Here is a 22,106-nt window from a genome sequence, read left to right as displayed (position 1 = left end):
TTCGTTTCTATGTTTTCGTCTCTCTCTCTCTCTCTCTCTCTCTCTCTCTCTCTCTTTATTTCTTTTCTTTTTTTTTTTGTTCATAGAACGTTAAACATCCATAAAAATTCTTGATGTACATATATATATATATATATATATTATATATATTATATATTATATATTATATCATATATATCAGGATATATAAAGGAAAGATATATCAGGTATACATAAATGAATATATAAAATATTTTACATTATTATCATTAGATATTCGATAAAAGATCATGCGATGGATTCTTTCGAAAAAGGACAAGAATTCGTCGAGACGTTTTAAAAATGGAAGGAATTTTTTTCGTCTCTATCGTTTTCTCCTTCCTCAACGCGAATACATAGAGGCAGCCACGGCATCGTTTTATTTTTCAGTAGCACTTTCCGCCCTTCTCATCGTGAACACGACCTTAGTCGCCCTTCCGTCTCTCTCTCTCTCTCTCTCTCTCTCTCTCTCTCTCTCTTTCTCCTTCACCTTTCACCCTTTCACGCTTCTGACGAAACGAGTAACCCACTTTACGATAATTCTCGAGACGCAAGATTTTTCACGGAACGAAAGCCGCCCGGCGAGCCGTCTGAGAAAATTTCCTGGCATCTTATTTCTCTTCTGCTAGAGTATTCTCTCCCTCTTTCTCCCTCTCTCTCTCTTCCGCCCTCCCTCCCTCTCTCTCTCTCTCCCTCTCTCTCTCTCTCTCTCTCCACCATATCTTCTCTCCCGCGTCCATTCACCCGCTTTGCCTTTTATAACTCGTCTGCTGGAACTACTCTCTCGTTCTATATATCTTTCTCTCTTTCTCTTGTCGAGAACGAAATACATCCTCGAGGTCGTCTTAAATTTCATTGTCTTTTCATTCGCTCTCCTTTACCATACGATATCACGTCCCAATGAATCTACCCGTATGTATATGTATACGTTTCCCTGATTTTCCTTGTGTTTTAACCTATTCAAATTATAATTAAAAAGCACCTGATCATTTCACTCATTGATATATTTCTCATTAACGGTAAACTTTACGCAGAGGATGAGACAGCCCTGATAAATCATATCAGTTCCATCGTTTTTTTTATCAATCTCATCGGTCTTCGGAATAGTCAAATAATAAATTAAATTTCGTGTATCCGATCTAAATTGTATCTAGCCGCGCGTGTAATAAATTCCACACGTAGCGAAGGTTTCCCTCTCCATAAGGTCATAAATTCTGTACGGTGAGAAACGGTTCTCTTTCCATACGGCCCAGTTTCTCTTTTCAATCTGTCATTACCCTTTCAACGTTGATTAGATTAATACATACGTACCAAAGATACGAGAAATTAGTTTAACGATAAACAATTAATTCGTAAAAATTTTTTATCATTTTTGTCATTATTTACGTACGATCCATAAAGGCCTTGTACGTTGCTTGATTCTATCTAGATGGATATTATCATTATTTTAAAAAATATGAGTTTATCGGCCTATTATGTCGTTTATGATCACAGGTGTACAATGAATATGCATCCAACGGTATGTCATTTAAAGTAGCTCATAGTGTAATTTTCATGTAACTTCGGATCATCGAAAACTAACGATACCGTTAATTAAGCATCGATACTAGCGCGAGAATAGCTATTTTGCGGTGGGTCGATTTCATACGTAAATCTGTCGCGTATTCGTTCAAATATGAATATAAACAGGTAGGAGAATACCAATCGGTGATTTAAAAGATTAACGTGATATATCTTTTTCATTCTGTTACGATTAATTAATAAGAGAAATTTCATTTCCATGATCCTGACGTATATGATTACGTTAAAAATAATGTTATATTTGGTTATAAAATATTTAACATTTTTATGATATATCATTTAAAAGTCGAAGATAATGGTGACTCGTTTTTAAGGACAATTTATTTGTTAGCGTCAGTCATGTCCTCTCCCTCCCCCCTCCCCACCACCCCTCTCCCTCTCTCTCTCAAAAATATTTTTTTATTTTTTAATGTTTGACCTAAAAGTAGGTCAACAGAAAGAGACGTCACGTGCTTTCACGCGCAGCATAACTTTCGTAATGTCAAATTACATTTAACAGCTGCCACAGTCCTGTAGTTTTCCAGCAAGGACGTTTCCTCTGTTCTATCCTCTTTGGATTTAACAGAGAGTTGGTCCACTCTCGCTCGTTCGTTTCATCCTTCACCTCTTTTTCCTCAACCACCACCTCATCCTACTCTTTCTCTCTTCTACTCGTAGTTCTTCCCTTAGCCTCGGAGGAGGACAACGTTAATTGCTGGATTCGGAGGTAAATTCGCCGCACCTAATTACCGTCCATTATCGTCTTAATGGCCGTGTAGGGCAAACGTCACTGTTCGTTCGCGACTCTCTTTCTCTCCCTCTCTCCCTCTCTTATCCTCTTTTCACTCGGAGTACTCTGTAAGTGACATTTGTATCGTGAAACTGTACGATATCGTGCCAACTGTTGTCGGCATTGTCGATCGAGAATAAATTATCCTCTTGTATTATATACATTTCATATTAATTTTTACATTATAATATCATTTTATTGCCTCCCCCCCTCTCTCTGACACAACCCCAATCTATTCGATTATTACGAAATTCTAATCTTCTAATCAAGTTATTCTCTTCTTTTCTGTTGCAGGTAATTCGCTTGAATCTAAAAGAGTTATCGAGATAAACCGGCACACTTATTATGCATTCGTCAGGCTTTATAGGTAAAATTTTTATCATGAAATATTAGGGCAAATATTTTCATCGAATTTCTTCTTTCGTTGACTGATTTTTAAAGGAGAAAAAAAGGAAGAAGGAAAAGACGATAAAGAAATAGAAGAAGAAGAAGTTTCGAAAAATGGTATCCCGTCAAATGCATATATCAAGTCGCGCGAAGGGGGATGAATCGTCCGACGGAAGGAAACGAACGTAATCCTTAAGAGAGAATTCTAATATCCATTAGTCGGCCGATATCCGGCTAATTCGTCTCTCCCTCGTTTCCTCCATTTGCATATCTTCCTTCCTGGCTTTCTTCCACGTCGTACTCACCGAGAAAACTCGACTGTTCGATCTTATAATGTAATCGTTCGTTCTTTTCTCCCTCTCTCTCTCTCTCTCTCTCTCTCTCTCTCTCTCTTTTCTCTTTTTTAATCTCTTTATTAAAACTTCGTTATCCTTTATCAATTTTTATCGGGGATCAAATTGACGACAATCTATATAAATCATCTATAATTTCCTTATATCTAATATTAGAAACGTTTATTCTTATATAATTAGAAGTAGGATAGAAAATCTTGTAAGATTTCAAGGTCAATTTCTTTCTCGATGAAAGAGAACTAGGGCTATATAAAAACTCGAGAGCAAGTAAATGAGAGATACAGAATGAAAGAGAGAAAGTGAGTGAGTGAGTGAGTGAGTGAGTGGGATCAGATGGGGAAGGGTGAAATAGGTTAGGGTAGAGTATAGGAGGTAGTGGGGAGAGAAGATCAAGTTCGCGAGAAAAGCATTGAAAGCAGAAAACGTGGCCGAGCGATCTGGAGACACGAGAGCGAGTTTGCGCTTACGTACGAGTAGGTGCTTAGTCAGGCTCGAAGCAAAACGTTGCGTGCATCCGGGCAAGACCGGGCTTTAAGTGGGCAAGCTATTGTCCCGCTTGGCCTTGAATCTAATTATTCCATTGGAAACAGACTTTTGCACCATACAATGCACCTACCAATAGTAATATCACATGTATTTTTCTTGTTCGTGGGTACGTATGAGGATCTATAGAGGCAATGTTTTTATTCTTCTCCTTCTCTCTCTCTCTCTCTCTCTCTCTCTCTCTCTCTCTCTCTCTCTCTCTCTCTCTCTCTCTCTCTCTATCTATCTTTCTTTCTTTTTTACTCCGCGATACTCAACGTTGGGTTCCGCAGGAAATTAAATAAGCGGATATCGAGCGTAGGCGTGTTCGCGAGAAGTCTCATAAAAGAAAAGAAAAGAGAGAGAGAGAGAGAGAGAGAGAGAGAGAGACATCGTGAATATCGTTGGTTATCCCTGTTGTACTCGATCCGAATCTACTTGTGTTCTACGTTTGAAAACGAATCGTGTTAAAAACCGGATTTCTCTTTTCTTCCCTTTTCTTTTCATTTTATTTTATTTTCTTTTTTTTTCCTCTTTTTTTTTCTCTTTTTTTTTCCTTTTTGTTTGCTTTTTTGTCTTCTCCCTTTTTCTTTTTACTGCTTTTTAACTCCTAATAAATTCTTGATTTATTATATATTCTAGTTATGTATATGGTATTTTTGTCGGTTATATGGAGTTAAGAGAATTTTTATGATATTTTCAAAGGTTGTGAAATCATAAGATATTTTTATGATTTCGAAACGTACTTATGTGAAACGGTAAAATAATATCCTATAGGTAACGCGCCGTAACGTTATAACGAAGGTTCGTTTCTTTTCTCAAAAACCTTCGGAAAACTTGAAGGAACTCGTCGTATTTTCCGTCGTAACACCGACGAAATTTCACAAGGCAATTTTCTTTGCCAACGGGAGCGCGCGCGCAGAAAGTGAGAGAGAGAGAGAGAGAGAGAGAGAGAGAGAGAGAGAGAGAGAGAGAGAGAGAGCAAGAGAAATAAGAAGGTTTAATAAGAAAAAAAAAAAAAAAGAAAAAAAAAGAAAAAAAAAGGAGAGCAAGGGAGTTTATACGACGGCAAGAGTCACTAGATCGGTCGATCAATCTGGTGCTTGCAAGGAAAGAATATCTCGGCGACTTATCGTATCGATGCCTTATGAATAGTCGATTAAGAATCTCGATGGTAAGAATTTAAATTTTTATTAACCTTCATGATGGATTATATATCGTGAATATTATTGGCTGAAGGAGTTTGGTATCCGATGAATAAACAAAAAGCGTATATGAATTTTTAGAGATATCGACTAATCATTCTTTTGTTTTGTTTTTTCTTTTCTCTTTTTTTCCCTCTTTCTTGTCTTTTCTTTTTTTGTTTGTTAATATAAATATATATATATATATATATATATATATATATATATATATATATATATGGTGTTTGTTATTAGAAAGATTGTCGCGAATCTTTTAAAAGCGTTAGTGGTTTTCTCCGTCGGACAACCTTCGTAAACTTTGCGAAACTTCGAATGGATGGAAAAGTCTTAGGCAAGGGAGAAAGAGAAAAAGAACGAGAGCGAGAGTGAGAGAGAGAGAGAGAGAGAGAGGGAGAGAGAGAGAAATATAAAGAACGAGGGGTGAGCACAAGGTACGAACGCGGATACGGACGGTTTATGAACGTCGGCGGAAGTTGAGATCTCGTTCCTTTCCCAGTTACCGCCTACTTTTTCATTATGTCTCTTTTATTTAATTTTATGTATCTCTTGGCGGCTAGTGGCGTGGCTGTGTCGGCTCATCGTAACTTTAATCGCATCCGCGAACGATCCTCATTCTAGTTTTGCGAGATAAATCCCAGGGAATTTTTCTGATATTATTCTTTGCCATTCCATTTTCCTCCTACTCGTCGTCTTTTAGAATTTCTCGTGTATATGTTTTTTCCTTTTTTTCTTTTCTCTCTTTTATCCTTTTTTTTCTTTTTTTCTTTTTTTCTTTTTTTCTTTTTTTCTTTTTTTTTTCCTTTTTTTCTTTTTCTTTTCCTCCTTTTCTCCTAGAAAATTATACGCGCAAGAGAAATAACGACTTGGCAGAAATCCCGTATCGGTATATTAAAGAGAATGTTCGAATGAATGTGTTGTTGCTTGAAAAACGAAAAAAAAAAGTACAGACGGATTGTATCCAATTTTTTATGCACTCTCTTTTCTCTTTCTCCTTTCCTCGCTCGTGTCCTCTCGACGTTTGCTTTTGAAACGGCAGTAGTAGAATTTTTCAAAGAAAAAAAGAATAAAAAAAGGAAAAAAGAGAGAGAGAGAGAGAGAGAGAGAGAAAATAAAGTAAAAGAAAAAAGAGAAATAAAAAAACGTCAAGTTCGTTAGCTTTTGATTTTCGCATTGTTGTGGTGTATACCGTTTTAAAAATTCGTCCTTCGCTTGGTGAACAATCTTATGCGATCTCGCCTGTATGTGTGTAGGTATAGGTGTAAGTGTGTGTGTGTGTGTGTGTGTGTGTGCGCGCGTCGTTCGTTTCACTCGCTCGCGTATAAACGTGAAGAGAAGCGTACGGTAAGCGCGCGATCTTCGTTGAAACCGAGTTTACAGAGAACCCTTTGCGTTTGTCGGCGTTTCAACCGCTTTCCCGCGGAGTGCTTTGGCGTTAGTAAATTGCACGTTGTACCTTCGGGATACGACTGTACTTTGTAGAAGCCGAAGGCACGCATACCGCCATTTAGCGATTGTATTTTGAAAATCTCGTTGGTGAATTGAAGTTTCTCTCTTGGGTTGGCAATGTTAAAACATGAATTTCCAAGCTTAACCCCGAAAACGTGTTGACATTTTCTAATCAAAATGATACGCGCTTATTAAATACCATTAAAAATTTTCCTTCGTTAATCTGTATTAATTGATTAAATATAAAGGTAAAATATAAAGGTAACATTGTTCCAATATCAACGGACTTTAAATTTTATGCGCAACGAAACCAATTGGATACGCGCGCGCGTTCGTGGTTATTATAACAACCGGTGTCCTCATAAATTATAATATGAAATGCGGTATAATTAGAGGAACAAGAACGCGGACGCGCATTGTGCGCTCACAGGGATTCGTCATATCGCTTGGCGAATAATTGTTATCGTTTTGCCACGGTATCATTCATTATTACCAAGTCTTTATATCGTGCGGGATGAAATATTGAATCGCGTTTGTAGAGATTTCACAAACAATTTTTATATACAATAATAATAATAATAATAATATTAAATATACGTATATATGTGTATAAAAATTTATATATATATATGTACGTAAATACATGAAAAGAATCCGACGAAACGTTAATTTATTCAAAATGAAAATTATCTCTTGTTTCTGAGAAAAGTTTATGAAAAAAAATAAATACGAATTAAGTTTCAATGTGTATTCTAATTTCGAGTTTTTAAAGCGATACCGACGACGACTCGGTACGTTCGTTTTAAAAAGAGAGAAAGAAAGAGAGAGAGAGAGAGAGAAAGAGAGAGGGAGAGAAGGAGAAGGAGAGGGAGAGAGAAAGAGAAAACATCTCGAAGAGGATGAAACTGAAGTAATGAAAAAGGAGAAAAGAAAGAAGAGTGGTTCTAGAAGATCGTAAGCGAAAAGTATCGTTTCCAGACGAAGAAAATTTCCTTAATTGCTATCGGGATAAGGCGCGAACGATAAAAAGGAAGGATGCTGGAACAAATCCTTTTAACAACAATTTCCTCTTCGTAGCGAAGCACCGGATGATCCAGCTTTTCGATCTTCTTCTTTTTCTGTTTCTTCTTCTTCTTCTTCTTCTTCTATCGAAAGGATAAAAAAAAAAAAAATAACATCGACTATTTCCTCTTTCGCTTACGGCATCTCGAACGGCTTTTAACTAGCGACTTCATCGGTTACGTTGTCCGTACCACCTCCCTACGGATTTGGCTTCCTTGACCCCATTACGTCTTCCTCCTCCCTAGCTGATGCATCACAACACTCATTCGACGAAATCTACTTGCTCGTCGAGAGAGTCTTAAAGAATTCGAAGATCCATGACGTTCGTAAACACGCAAAAGTTAACACTTTAAACAAGGGGGGAAAAAAAGAGATAGAGATGGATAGAGAAAAAGAGAGAGAGAGAGAGAGAGAGAGAGAGAGAAAAGGACAAAAACAGATTCTTTGAAAATTCTACCTTTGTTAATGTATAAAATTCAAAGATTTTTCTTACAAAAGTAAAATATCAAGAATATCTTAAAACCGCGTCAGGATCGGTATTTCTTTAATACGAAAAGAAGAAAAATAGTTGAAATATTAAAGATGGTTTTATGACAATCTAGTCCTGTATTAAAAATAAAGCTTCTCGCTTATCGATAACTTTAAGGACGTTGCTCGATCAATCCGATTTCTTAGTCTCCAGAGAAATCAAGACTATATCAAAGAGAGTGAGAGAGAGAGAGAGAGAAAGAGAGAGAGAGAGAAATATCCGTTAAGAAAGATTATATTATGCGATGGAATATCTTGAATATCCATCACCTCTATATACTATTTTCAAGTACAAGGAAAAATGATACGTACGTAGGTCGTCCTTCGAAGATCCTTCGTAAATAACACATGATAAAGGACTGATTTGAAGTTACACGCTCGGTACCATTATCATAATCACTGCGATTTTCAAGCTAACTCGATCGACTTAATCGAATGATTGTGCACAAAAGATTGGCATCGATCGATATTCGCTTAGAAAAGCACGACGGTATCCATTCCTTCGAAAACTTTATCGTGTACCTTTTCATCGAAATTGATCCGCTACTAAAACACCTTTATCGTCACTACCACTCGTGTTCTCTTTCTCTCTCTCTCTCTCTCTCTCTCTCTCTTTCTCTTCTCTCTCTTTTCGAATTCGTTGGAACATATCGAGCACTACGTTAACTCTGATATTTATTACAAGCTACCGTTGAACCTTATCGAGTGTCCGAAATTGTGAGAATTCCAGTTAACCTTTCCTTATATATATATATACACGACGTAGATGTAGATAGATCTCTAGAACGGATATATGTGTGTGTGTGTGTGCAAACGTGCAAGTGTTATACGCTAGCGTACATAAGGTAGTAGGACATATCCGTGATTATTCGTATGTGTGCGTAAGGCTCACAAATACGTAGGAAAGCCTTTGACTGGTGCACGAAGGGAAGCAACCCCTCAAGGGTACAGAGCACGATATTGATTCCTCCGCCGCTTCCAACGGTATAGGAGTGTTACGCTACGGCCGATAGCCGTCTTCGTCGTAGTCCTCCTAGTGCTTGTAACACTCGCTAGCCATTCTCTGGGTACCATAGTAGTCTCTTATATCCCTATCGTACGGCTTCTTCCGTTATACCTTTACGACTCTCCTATCTTATCCTAACTCTCTCTCTCTCTCTCTCTCTCTCTCTCTCTCCTCACTTTTTGTGTATATACGTATGTATATATGTATATATATATATATATGTATCTTTCTCTCCTACACATCATCTTCACTTTTCAACTATCCACGTTCTTCCTTTCTATCTTCCTTCCTTCCTTCCTTCCTTCCTTTCTACCTTTTTTCTTTTTTTTTTTCTTTTTTTCTCTTTTTCTTTTTTTTTTCAAATGAATTGCGACAGAATTCTTGCTCAATTTTCTCAAAAAGCTATGACTAGCATTCGAATTCCTCTGTCAATTATTTTTTTTTCTTTCTTTCTTTCTTTCTTTCTTTCTTTTTTCTTCTATTTTCTTTTTTTCTTTCTTTTTTTTTTTTTTTTTCATCTAGTATTTTTATTCCTCTTTACAAGTTTAACCGATGAAATCGTTCCCCCGAAGCGACATCGCACGTGTCAGAAATGATGAATGGCTGACATACGTTTATCGAGAGTTTTCGATATAAACAAGTTCGATAAGAGAAAGAGAAAGATAAATAGATAGATAGATAGATAGATAGATAGAGAGATAGATAGATAGAGATAGAGAGAGAGAGAGAGAGAGAGAGAGAGAGCTTTTCTTCTATCACGAAAGGAACGATTAATCTCCCTCCTCTCGCGAAATTTCCAACGATTAATCTACTTCCCTTTCGTCTTCTTCCTCTTCTTCTTCTTCCTCTTTTTCTTCTTCTTCATCCTTCATATCAATGGCCGTCGAGTTAACGCTAAATCTCGATAAACATTTTGTTACAAAAATCAACATTTTAAATGGCATTTTAAACAGCATTTTAAATAGCATTTAATTCAACCCATAACGAGTGCATTCTTCTCACATTTATCAGCGCACGAATATCACTTAATTTTGAATGAAATTCAGATGACCTAGTTCCTTAATTTCTCTTGTAATTATTTGGAAAAAATTTTTACGGGCGATGAAAATATATCATTTCCGTTAGCCGTCGACACATTAAATATTTATAATATATCAATTAAAACAAATATCGTTATGCGGTATAGTAATATAAAATCATTTGATTTTAGATCCAATTAATTATAATATTAATACGAACGTAATTAACGACTTAAATATTATAATGCGATGTAGTAGTAGTAGTATTAGTAGTACTAGTAGTAGTAGTAATAGTAGTAGTAATAGTAGTAGTAGTAGTAGTAGTAGTAGTAGTAGTAATAGATTAATGTCCTTAGTATATGTGTCATACGCGGAAATGAATGAGAGAAGAATGACGTTTGTTAATGTAATCCAGAGGTATATTTTTTTTAGTACTTTGTATCCTAGTTGACCCTGAGATATAGGGTAATACCTATTGTATCGATCCAATTAATATTCACTCACACCTGTCACTTATTATATATCCAATTTAAAACTTTAATTCCAACTATTTATTTATTTGTATAGATATATTAAAAGAACAATTTCTCAATCCTGATATTATTTAACTTTGTTTTCTTATTTTGAACGAACGAGAAAACTTTTTGAAATCTATCGTCGTTACAACAATTGAATAACTTCGAATTCAATTAATAACACGAAATCCCTCACGAACGACGAACGGCATTACGGAAGAGGAGAAGAGAAACAGAGGGAAAGAGAGAGAGAGAGAGAGAGAGAGAGAGAGAGAGAGAGAGAGAGAGAAGAGAGATAACAGTGAGGGTGGTTGGTTTGAGAGAGGGGAGATATTATAACGGACAAATACAAGACAATGAAGATTAATGTTTCGGCCTCGTTCTCTCTCCCTCGGTTTCTCTCGGTACCTCTCGTGCGAACGAACCTTTTGCTAATCTCCGAGGACAGTACTCTCTCTCTCTCTCTCTCTCTCTCTCTCTCTTTCTCTCTCTCTCTCTCTCTCTGTCAAGTCCAAGGACGTAATTGTGTCAAGTCAATGCTATTATTAACGGCACAGATACGACGATGTGGTAACGACGATCGTAGGATCTGTACATATGTAGAATCGTTTTGATACTTTTCAGATTAGCAGTCGGCGTGACATGGATGTGAGCTTCACGAACGTGTTGGAGGGGGCTCGTCAGTACTTCCAGGGACTGCCTGTACCCAGTGCAAGCGCGATACCGTCGGAGGATCACAATCATCCAACTTCGTCGACGAATTCGGCCTCGTCGGCGTCCACGTCTCACGATCATGGCGTGGCTTCCTCTTCGGTGGCTCCGCCACCAGCACCGCCGTCCTCGGCGTCGACGCCGTCGGTGGTTAATCAAGAAACACTGCGTTACTCCAGTGATGTCGGTCAGTCGTCGTCATCTACCGAAAACGGAAGCTCCAGTTCCGGTCCGTTTTGGAATCCATCGGTGGAGCCGTATCCACCGCAACCAACTAGAGTGGAGGTACCGGATACCAGGCCGGGAGACGAGAGTTCCGAACCGAGTTCCTCGTCTCCTGGTACAGTGGTTACCCTAACTGAAATGCAGCCCTCCAATCATCGATCCTCCGCGACATCAAACTTTCAACAACAGCAACAACAACAACAACAACAACAACAACAACAACAAAAGCAATCGTCCGTATCTTCCGCGTCCACCGATCAACACTCGTCCCATCAGATCATAGCTACGACTACCTCGAGTTCACCTAGACTGCATCAGATGCAACCACCTCAAAGAGATCATTCTCCGGAACCTGTTTATCAACAACTCAATAATATCAGTAGAACGTCATTTGCCACTGTCGAGATTTTAGCGACGTCTCATTCGACGTCTCATCCGAATTATCAAAACGCAAACGATCGACAGTCTCAAAGCGGTACGGCCATTGTCCCTCAAAGAACTCAATACTATCCGAGATATCATCATCCGGACATTACGAAGAGTGCGCCGGCGCCGTTCTCGCAAAATTCCGTCTATCAATCTGCCAACGTGACGGTGACCACAGCTGGAAGCGTTCAACAGCCGGCTACGAGGCCTACGCCGGTCGAACAGAACAGTGTGCTGGTTCATGGGCAAGATCAGCAACGAGTGCCGAGCTCTTCTTACGGATCCAGCGTGCAAACTCCGCCGTCGAGTGGATCGACGATTTACGGATCGTCTCAGAATTATCGCGTAAGTGGGCAACTTCAGCAAACTCGGTCCGTTAATCCTACGGCCGACGAACGAATCAGGCCGGTTCAACATGGTATCGACGGAACGAGCGCGTCTTCATCGTCCTCTTCCTCCTCCTCCTCCTCCTCCTCCACCAACTCTAACAACTCCTCTTCGGGGAACCCTTGTACTTCGGCAAATCCACCTTGCAATCCGCGTCATGGATCCAGTCACATTCCTTCGTCGCCTCAGAATCTTCCGGCGCACATTCCTTCTCCGCATCTTCCCTCCGCAGCTTCCTCCGTTCATGGACAACACCCTCAGCAACAACAGCAACAGCAAGGCCAACAACATCACACTCGAATAAATCCTTCCCCTCACTCGGCCAATCCAAACGCCTACAACAACGCTCGCACAATCCTCTCGCAAAGCGGGCCTTCGCCGTCCTCCTCGTCGTCTTCGTCGTCAAACCATCCGCAACAGATGATACCTCCTACGGGCTTAAGCGGTTATCATCCAATAGCTTCGCCCCACGAGCCACCTCGTCACGCTACCCCATCGCCCCACAGACAATCTCCTCACGTATCGACGCTTCACAATCCTCACGCCTCCTCTCCTCATCCTACACCATCGCCCCACGCCGCCTTCCAACCGCATTCGCCGACTTACCCACCTCCTCCGCCACCGGCCAGGTCTACGCCGCACTCCTACAGCGTGCCGGCGACGTCTCAGCACTATCAGAATGCCGGATACAACGCTAGTCCTTACGCGCCTCCACCTCAGTCTTCGTACCATTCCTTTCAGAAGAGTCCGCAGCAGCCGCTGTCGCAGGTAAGAACGATTTACGGAGGTTACGGAGGTGTGACCACTTGGAGCGACCAACATTGTTATTAACCTTTCTTCTTTTTTATTCGCTGTCCTCAGTCGCACGGGAGTTACTACTCTCAACCAAATAGATCTCACAGCCAATCATACGTCCAACCAACTCCTATGGGTGCACCGCCTCAACCAATTTGTCCCGGTGGAACGAATAGTAGCAACGGTGGCTTAACCTATCAGCAGAACAAAGCAGTAATGTACAATGGTGCCGACTCGAAAAGAAGTCCGGCGGAAATAGTTGGGAGTTACGCTTCTTACCGATCATCCTCGACTAACGTGCAGAGAAGCAATAACACGCACAATCTGCCACCGATCGCCGCCTTGTCCTCCTATCATTCCAACAAGAGAGAAACGGGAAATAAAGTGCAATCGATTCAACGACGAGTGCATTCTATCGGTGCAACGAACAAAGTCCCTGTCGTGACACCACCGAGCTCGGTTATGGTTCTTCCCCAAAGGATTCCGGAATACTCTTCGCTCCCTACGCCATTGAACCACGCGATACCGGTTAATGGAAGAACAACTAGCTCGGTTAATTCTACCTACGCTGGGAGATACGCTAACCAGCAAAATTATCCGGCTTACGCGACCACCATCGCGCCCAGCCATCACGGTAGCAATTCCTCGAGTAACACATCGGTGACATCCATCGGTGCCACGGTTCGATCTTCCGTTCCGGCTCCTCCGGTACACGCCTATCAGTCTTCCGACACTACCGCTCATTTGGGATCCTATCATCACACTGTCAGAACTGCAGAGAGTTATCCGTATAAGGAACAATCCTATCAAAATTCCTCGGCACCGATGGTACCTGCTGTTCCAGGTACACCTTTACCGGCGCCAACGCCACCACAGACCAACGGAATCAGGAAAAGAGAATCTCCTCTCGATCTTTCCGTGAAAACGGTAAAGACGTCTGCGGACTCGACGGCGCAGGACGATCTCGAGGCTTCTTCGACGGACAAGCACGCGAGTAATTTGAATCTAATGTCGCCGTCGACGATGTCGAGGAGTAGCAACGGTTCCAGGAACATGGCTCCACCGGCTATTCAATCCTTAGCACCACCACCCATTGCTTCTTATTCTAATTACGATGCTAGAGTCTCGACCCGTGGCGTCAGGAGTTCGTCCATTCCTTCCGTATGTCCTCGAACGTCGACACCGCAGACAGTTTGCGCGCCGAAGGTCGACTTCTTGCCGGATTTCAATTCGACCCCGCTCCGACAACATCACGCTCCGCCGCACGATAGTCCGATCCGTAGAAATACGGGTCAACAACTGTATGGGCCGCCACCACCACCGCCTCAAGCGCCTTTGCCCTCGCAGTATACGAACAACACTACTCCACTGCCTCATATGTCAACGTTCCAGAAGAGTTCACTGCCCGCAACGCCGGTATACGACGGGAGTCCAGCACCACCACCACCGTCTTCGTCGACGTCTTCGTCGTCTTATCTACCGGCCAACGATTCCTCGAGGTCTTCTTCTAGATATCCCGTGGTAGATCCCTCAAGGATGGGCCCGACAACACTGCCCCTCCAAGAATATCCTTCCGATCCCAGCAAGTATTATTTGGACACGAGGAACAAATTCGGTTCGCCGACTCAGAAAGATCATCGTGGTACCATCAAAAGATCCGGTGAAACTGTTTACTCTGGAACTGCTCCAAACAAACAGCCTAGATTGGATACTTGGAGAATAGCCATCGACAAGCAGATCGAGCAGAAACTCTCGACGGTCAGGTCGCCTCACGAGCAACAGAAAAGACAAGAATTGAATTTGCCCGTTGCCATGCCGAATGGTACATTGATAGCACCAAGTACTTACGAGCAGAGATCGGACAATGGTTATTCGTCGTCGGATTCTTTGAGGTATCAACAAGCTTACTGTGATAAAAGGAATTACCCGGAGCCGAAGGTGGCACGTACCTCTCCTCCGTATAATCACCCACCTATCTCGAAAGCAACGAACGTACACGCGTTACCGCAACAAGTCAATAGTCAGACATCTTACTCGAATTATAGACAGAATCAGAGAACGGCTTGCCCTCCGGTTAGTTCGATGGCAGCTACGCCTACGGTCGATCAACCGAGTAACACGGGCGCGGATAAACGAGTTTTGAGCTTGTTGAGGAATAGTCTTGAGAACAAACAGCAAAGGGAGGAACAATTGAACAGTCAACAACCTATTTTGGTGAATCACAATCAACAGAGTTTTCAAAACAAGGTATACATTGTCGATTGTATTTTATTTATTCGTAGTTTGGTCATATAATGAGTGTTCCGTATTATCGTCTCGTCTTCTTTTTTTTTTTTCATCATCAAAGGTCGTCGCCCCAGTGGAGCCTAAAACGAATATAGGGAGACACAATTTATCGCCGTTTACGGCGGCCAGTTTGTTGGAACGGAACAGCAACACTCCGCCACATTACAAGTTCCATGTGCCACGAGCCGTAGACTCGATCACTCAAGAGGCCCCCCGTAGTATGTACGCTTCGCGAGTAAATTCATCTGCCACGCTACCTGGCAAAGAAGCTCTCTTGGGACCTCGGGGAGCCGAGAATCAAATTCACCGTGACAAGGATGACGGGCTTGCGGCCATATTGGCCGCGAAAATCAGGACAAAGGCGGAACTCAAACAGGTGAGGTATATTGTGACTGGTCTAGTCGAATTTATTCGGGTTAATAATTCTTGATAAATATTTTCGTTTTATTCAATATTCACACGACGTTTCTCTCTCTCTCTCTCTCTCTCTCTCTCTCTCTCGGGTATGATCGTACACTTGTTTAAGCTGTTTAAGAAGATATTACTATATCGAATTAGGTCGGCACCGGACAGTTCTTGGCAAAACCCGTAGTTCCTTCTCAAGATGTATCTTCTACGCCAAAAGGTAAGAATTATTCCTCTGGAAGAGGAAGAGTTCATTTTCTTTTTTTTTCTTTTTTTTTCTTTTTGTTCGAACACTCCTAACAATCGAAATGTGTTATAGAACTCGATAGCGCGGCCTCGACGTCAACTCCACAATCCGGCTCGTCCGCGGGAAGCCCACCGAAATTGACTCGCGAAAAAGCGGCCTGTCTACCACCGAGAAGACGTTTGTTCTCGAGAACGGAAGAAGAGAATATGCCGGTCGCTGCGACGACGGTACCCGTGTCAACCCCAACTCCAGCAGTTGCCTCAACGGTACCACCACGTGCCAGTGGTTTTAGAAGTTCCTCCGAGACCTCGGTCTTTGACTTCAGAGAGAGCGATTCGGAGGGTGAGATGCCGGTGTTGGAGCGTCAAACCCTCGAGGAAATGAGAAGAGACAGGAAGCAGTTGTCGAAGGTTCAACCTCCTATTCCCTTGAACGATGCCATGTGTATGAACATGGCTTCGTCCATGGATCTCGTGAAAATCGAGCTTAAGGTAAATCCCGAAAATCCATAAAATCTATTTGACGGAATTACAAATGTTTATTCCTATTATCGCTTATAATGATTATCTCTAGGAGAACGACAAGATCAACGAAGTCGATCCATTCTGGGCAGTAACCTGCGACAAGTTTATGGAACAATTGAGAGCCGGTGATGTTGTGAAGAAACGTGGACGAAAAAAGAAACTCGATGGAACCTCTTCGAAGATGGATGACACTGGTAACGATAGTAGCAAGGAGTCCGACCTTAATACTAACGACGCGACCGCTGACATAAAGATCAAAATAGAGGACATCAAAAAGGAGGTAGAAGACGTGGTAGAAGCGGTTGTCGATGAAAAGGTCGAGACCGCGGAAACTAGCAAAGACGATTTGAAATCACCCGTTTCGATAAAGATACAGGTTGAAGAGAAGGTCGCAGTAGTTGAGGCAAAGGAAAATGATAGGAGAAATTCCGGTGACGATTCCGACGAAGTACCATTGATCAAGCGAGCAACGAAAAAGAAATCGAAAAAGGAGGATAGCGATTGCGAGGAAGAAATCGTTTGTAGAAAGAGAAGAGTCCGAAGGGGTAGTAGGATCAAATTGGCATCGTCCAGTGGTAGCGAATCGTCCAGCGAGGAAAGCGACGTTAGTACGGAATACGGACATGGTTCATCGGTCGCTGACAGACTTCGTGCGAGGAAAAGGTCAGGGAATAGCGGAGAAAATGAGGGCATGAAGTTACGTTCGAGAGATACAACGCCGCAAAAGAATAAGACGGAAAAGGAAATGAAATCGTCTACCTCTAAAACCGTACCTTCGTCTCGAAAAGTAAAACCCAAACCATTGTTCGGTGATGGTAGCGATTTTAGGCCAGGCTGGGAGGAAGAGGTATACGTTTATAAAAAATCATTAAGAATGCCAACCAGACTAATCACCGTCTCGAAACCTTCGAGATTTCATAGGCTATCGACGTCTCTTCCCGATTTGGATCCTGGCTCTCCAGCCTTATCGGTCTCCATGGATAGTTCGGACGTTTGCTTAGGTAGAAAAAGACTCGTTGACAGCGACATAGAGTCTGAATATAGTTTCAGTATTACTGGGCTCGGTAGTAAGATAGACGACGAAGAAGCTACTTCCTCGACGACGATATCTTGTCCTCCAAAGACAACGATTGGAAAACAAACAAGATTGGAAAACAATTCTATCGTAGACGTGCTCGCCCAAAAAGTTGGTACTGGTAAAAAGGATTCGAAGAGGAAACAACAAAAGGAAAAGTCTGAAAAGGGAACGAAGATCCTTCAAAAAGGAGGTAACAACGAACCTGAACTTCTTCCAACGCCGAGTCTTACTCCTCTTCTTGCTTCGGAAGCTCCTAAAACCCCGAAGGGCAAGTCCTCCTCTCCAATAAAGAATAAACCTTTAAAGCCGATCAAAGTTTCGGATTCATTCCTTTTGGGATATTTCCGTAAAGAGACAGTTAATAATTTCCGCGATACCTTTAAGAACAATCACGCGATACCGAACGAGTTTTCGACGTTCGTCTTGAACAGCAGAACGAGAACGGAAACGCGCGTTTTAAAGAAACAGACCACTATCAGAGAAGTATTTGGCGAGGATAGACCAGCGTCCGCTCCGCCTATGCAAAATCATGGCGACACTTCCCAAGACGATGATTCTCAAAACGAAGCTATGGAAAATACATTAGGAAAGCCTCGTACGTTGAAGCAAAAGGTAGTGTCCCGATTGAGAAACGCGGGTATCCTAAGAAGTCATAAGGCAATCGTCAATTCGAAAAGACATTTACTTATCGCTAAGAGAAGAAAGGATCTTCTGAAGTCTTTGGCCGAGAAGAAGTTGAAGCGTGTTAAAAAGGAAACGGAAGTGGAAGTGTCGAAAGAAACGAACGATACTCAGGAAGCTGAGAATAACGAGATAGAAGACGAGAATAACGAGTCCGAGGTACCGAACAAAAAGAAGTTAAAACTTCGAACGGGTAGGCGGAAATTCCGTTCTGGATTCGACTATGTTAGGAAGAAAAAGAGACCTTTGAAAAAGGATGACGCAGCACCTAAGGAAAGAAAAAGAGTATGTAGATCTTTTTGGTCGACTTTTATAAGATCGATTTGCAAGAATGATCATTAATCTTTTTTCGCAGCAGATATTGTCAAGACCGAGTCCAGAATGTGTTGCTGATATTCAGTCAGAGATCAGGACGTGGGTCATTAAAAAGGGTGTTGGAGAAACTATTTTACATCGTGCCGCCAGACTCGGTCATACGGTGAGTCAACATTTCTCTCTCTCTCTCTCTCTCTCTCTCTCTCTCTCTTGTTGTAATTTTATCTTGTTTTCGTTTCTGGGGTTTTATTTTTTCGTAAACTTTTCGTAAACGCTTCGATACAGGATGTGACAGCCTATTGCTTAGAGAAACTCAACAGTGCACCTAGCCCAAAAGATAACGCGGGTTATACGCCACTCCATGAGGCATGCTCGAGAGGTCATTTGGAAATTGCCAAACTTTTGCTCGCTTATGGCGCGAATGCAAGCGAAAGTGCAAACGGAGGAATAAGGTTGGTAGAGATATGAAGTATGCGTTGAAAAACAAAAAAAAAGAAAAAAGATATGATATAAAAGGATCGTTTGATCGAACCTTATTCATTGTACATTATCAGACCACTTCACGAGGCTGCCGAGAGCGGTTCAACGGAATTGGTGCGATTACTTTTATCGTACGGTGCCGATCCTCTACTAGCTACGTATTCCGGACAAACACCATTAATGTTGGCGGTAGAAACTGAAGCTTACTCGATTCTCGAACAACATTTGGACGACATTCAGGGTCATAGCAGTACACCTTGGTCGTTCGGTGGACCTGCTTCGATCTTTGGTAAGTTCTAACTTTTTATTATTTCGTCGAGAGACTCTTGACAAAATGGGTGAAAGCGTCGTTTATTTCATTTCCTCGATAGACCCAGAAGAAACTGGATATAATCCTTTGAGCGATCCACCCATGGATAGTCCGGAGCCTGAACTCGAGGAAATAGAAATGGAGGTGAGCGACGTGAACCTACCGGTCTTATTTTCTCTTACCAATGATTCGGACAAGTGGGTGCTCCTTCAAGATTTAATGGCGGCTCTCAGAATAAAGAGTCGCGATGCTCTCTTACGTCAAGTGAATCCAAAGGCACATACCGGACCACCGGCTATTGCTCATCGCGACGTCATGAGAGAACTCAAGCTTCCTGATTTCTTAGAACAGTCTCGATGTTGTCATTTGTTAAGCGGCGGCGAGAAGATAAACGTGCGGGGATCAAAGGTCACACTGATTAAGTACAACGAGAGAGTTAAATCATTGTTAAACGTCGAAAAGGTGCTAATAAGTCTCAGGTGACATGAGCCACCGCTGAGGGGAAGGGATTCTCCTCAGGAAAGACCATCCACATCCTTTTCTTCTTCTTTATCTTCTTCTTCCTCTTCGTCCTCCTCCTCATCCTCTTCCTCCTCCTCCTCCTCCTCTTTCTCCTCCTCCTCCTCCTCCTCCTCCTCTTTTCTCGCAAACAAATATAATCAATCAAGAAAAAACGAAAACAAGATTTCCGATTCTACGAAGGAGACGAAGAAAAATCCAAATGGACGACAGAAGATTCGTGGATCGAATCCCAAAGAAGCACGTTAATTATTGAGAGCGCTATAAACGACTCTATTAATATGTGATATCGCTTTCCTTAGCATCTTAATTATCTATATTGATGGCGGAGTAAGCTGAACAAAACAACAAACAATAACAACACCCATTTGAGATTAGAGTTAAGAAGACGTGTGAATATAATATTCTATTGACAAAAACGATCAGAGACGCTTGATCGAGAACACTCTAAATCGAATGTTCGAACCGGAGGAAACAAATTACGGCGACCTGTGACATTGTATTAGTAGTATATTTATTCGGGTATACGCGAGCGCGCGTAGTATACCCATAGAACGATCATATTTTATTAATAGCCAGATAAATGTAATCAATGGTCGATTTCGAATATCGACGAACCTCTTGGGTCATATTCTTTCTTCTGTGAGAGAATCGGCGATCGAAGAATGCGATTTACTTTTTAACAAATTAACGACAGTCCCTGCTTATTATAATAGTTGGTTGAGTGAGTACTTATCTGTCTGCTGTGTGTGTGTCTGTCTGCTGTGTGTGTGTGTGTGTGTGTGTGTGTGACTGTGTGTCTGTGTGTGTGTGTGTGTGTTTGTGTTTGTGTTTGTGAGAATGAGCATTGAATGGGACAGCGTTTTCTATCGTACTCTACGAGGTTTTCGTCGAGATAAATAGAAAAAAGAAAAAGAGAGAGAGAGAGAGAGAGAGAGAGAGAGAGAGAGAGAGAGTGAGAGAAAGAGAGAGAGAGTGAGAGAGAGAGAGAGAGAAAAATATATAAGTAATTCGATTTACATATAAAACGTGCAATGATCGAAATATACTGGCAGAGTTTTGTGGCAGCTTAAAGTTCATAGGAAACTAATAATAATTATAAAAGCTTCGATTGTTAAAGATATTCGACAGAAACTTCGTATAGAACGAACTTTGCGTTATAGACACACACTCGATTTTCTTTCGTGTCCGTAACAACGCGCGGTGTGCTTCATTGTTGTCGTCGATATGGGAACACCGAGTAAACAGTATTTTTTAGTTGGTTCTCTGATATTGACACTGCGTTCCTAAATTGTTGTTTCTTTATCCTTTTTAACGCGTCGTTGAACCGTACACGAAAATTAATGTCGATACACGTAATGCAAGTTTGAATCTAATGCGAACGACGTTACCACTTTTATTAGTTTAACTTTGTTCTTCCTCTTCTTCTTCTTCTTCTTCTTCTTCTTCTTCTTCTTCTTCTTCTTTTTTTTTCTTTTTTTATCATCAACACCTTTTAATTCATAAATTGTCTATAATATTATATATATATATATATATATGTATACATATATATATATGTATATATATAATCCAATTAATATATGATATATGTATATATTATAAAAAAAAACGTTCTAGTTTATAAATATAGAACTATTGATGAGCTCTATACGTTTTTGTTATATATAAATTAGAGCACAATTTTTAGGTGCATAAAAACGCATTTATAAGTTGGGTAGTGCAATTTGAAGATAATCTATCGGCTTTGATTTTATAGAATGAAAGGAAGAAAAATTTGTGGAGCCCATGTTGGATCATTGGACGAATTTTTGATATCGTGCAATAATACCGTTCAGCAATAGTTCCCCCTTCCCTCCACGCACCACCGTTTATTATTTATCTGGCATCAATCAATTTACACTTAAATCGTTATTAATTTTTTGTAAAAAATGTGAAAAAAAAAGGACGCAATTTTTCTTTTCTTTTTACTCCTCGATCGAAAAACATCTTTATATCAATTATGTAGAATCATATTTGAAAATAGCTTGCGTCTTTTTTTTTTATTATTATTATTATTATTATTCTCATTATTATTATTATTACTATTATTTCTTTTTTCTTTTTTTTCTCCGTTCTTTTTTATTTTTATTTTTATTTTCTTTCCTTTTGGATCAATTTTTTATTAAAAAGAAATAAAATCTAAATTATTTATCGTCATGATTTGTAAGAAAATAAATGAGAATGGAGGAGAGAGAACGAGAGAGAGAGAGAGAGAGAGAGAGAGAGAGAGAGAGAGAGAGAGAGAGAGAAAAAGTGCTTTTTGC

The 22,106-nt window shown here is 40.8% G+C and overlaps 1 protein-coding gene across 5 annotated transcripts in view; it reads left to right on the top strand.

Annotated features, from left to right (window-relative positions):
* The window catches only part of LOC118447512 (uncharacterized), a 191,315-nt gene that overhangs the window by 167,817 nt on the left and 1,392 nt on the right, over window positions 1-22,106 (top strand). For 3 of the 5 annotated variants that reach the window (XM_035879523.2, XM_035879524.2, XM_035879529.2), the window contains 10 exons: window positions 11,036-12,928; window positions 13,022-15,202; window positions 15,303-15,617; window positions 15,800-15,866; window positions 15,966-16,384; window positions 16,467-18,461; window positions 18,532-18,654; window positions 18,777-18,943; window positions 19,046-19,260; window positions 19,343-22,106. The exon at window positions 19,343-22,106 is cut by the window's right edge and continues 1,392 nt beyond it. In XM_035879523.2, the coding sequence (XP_035735416.2) occupies window positions 11,054-12,928; window positions 13,022-15,202; window positions 15,303-15,617; window positions 15,800-15,866; window positions 15,966-16,384; window positions 16,467-18,461; window positions 18,532-18,654; window positions 18,777-18,943; window positions 19,046-19,260; window positions 19,343-19,764 (7,779 nt within the window). In that variant the 5' untranslated portion in view covers window positions 11,036-11,053 and the 3' untranslated portion in view covers window positions 19,765-22,106. The remainder of the gene's footprint in view (window positions 1-11,035; window positions 12,929-13,021; window positions 15,203-15,302; window positions 15,618-15,799; window positions 15,867-15,965; window positions 16,385-16,466; window positions 18,462-18,531; window positions 18,655-18,776; window positions 18,944-19,045; window positions 19,261-19,342) is intronic. The other 2 variants (XM_085663770.1, XM_085663768.1) reach the window with 2 other exon arrangements.

Source organism: Vespa mandarinia, chromosome 1 (assembly GCF_050613455.1).
Source record: "Vespa mandarinia isolate Hongniang chromosome 1, ASM5061345v1, whole genome shotgun sequence".
Classification (NCBI taxonomy): domain Eukaryota; kingdom Metazoa; phylum Arthropoda; class Insecta; order Hymenoptera; family Vespidae; genus Vespa; species Vespa mandarinia.
The sequence above is the reverse complement of the archived record's forward strand: the minus strand, read 5'-3'. Positions and strand labels throughout refer to the sequence as shown.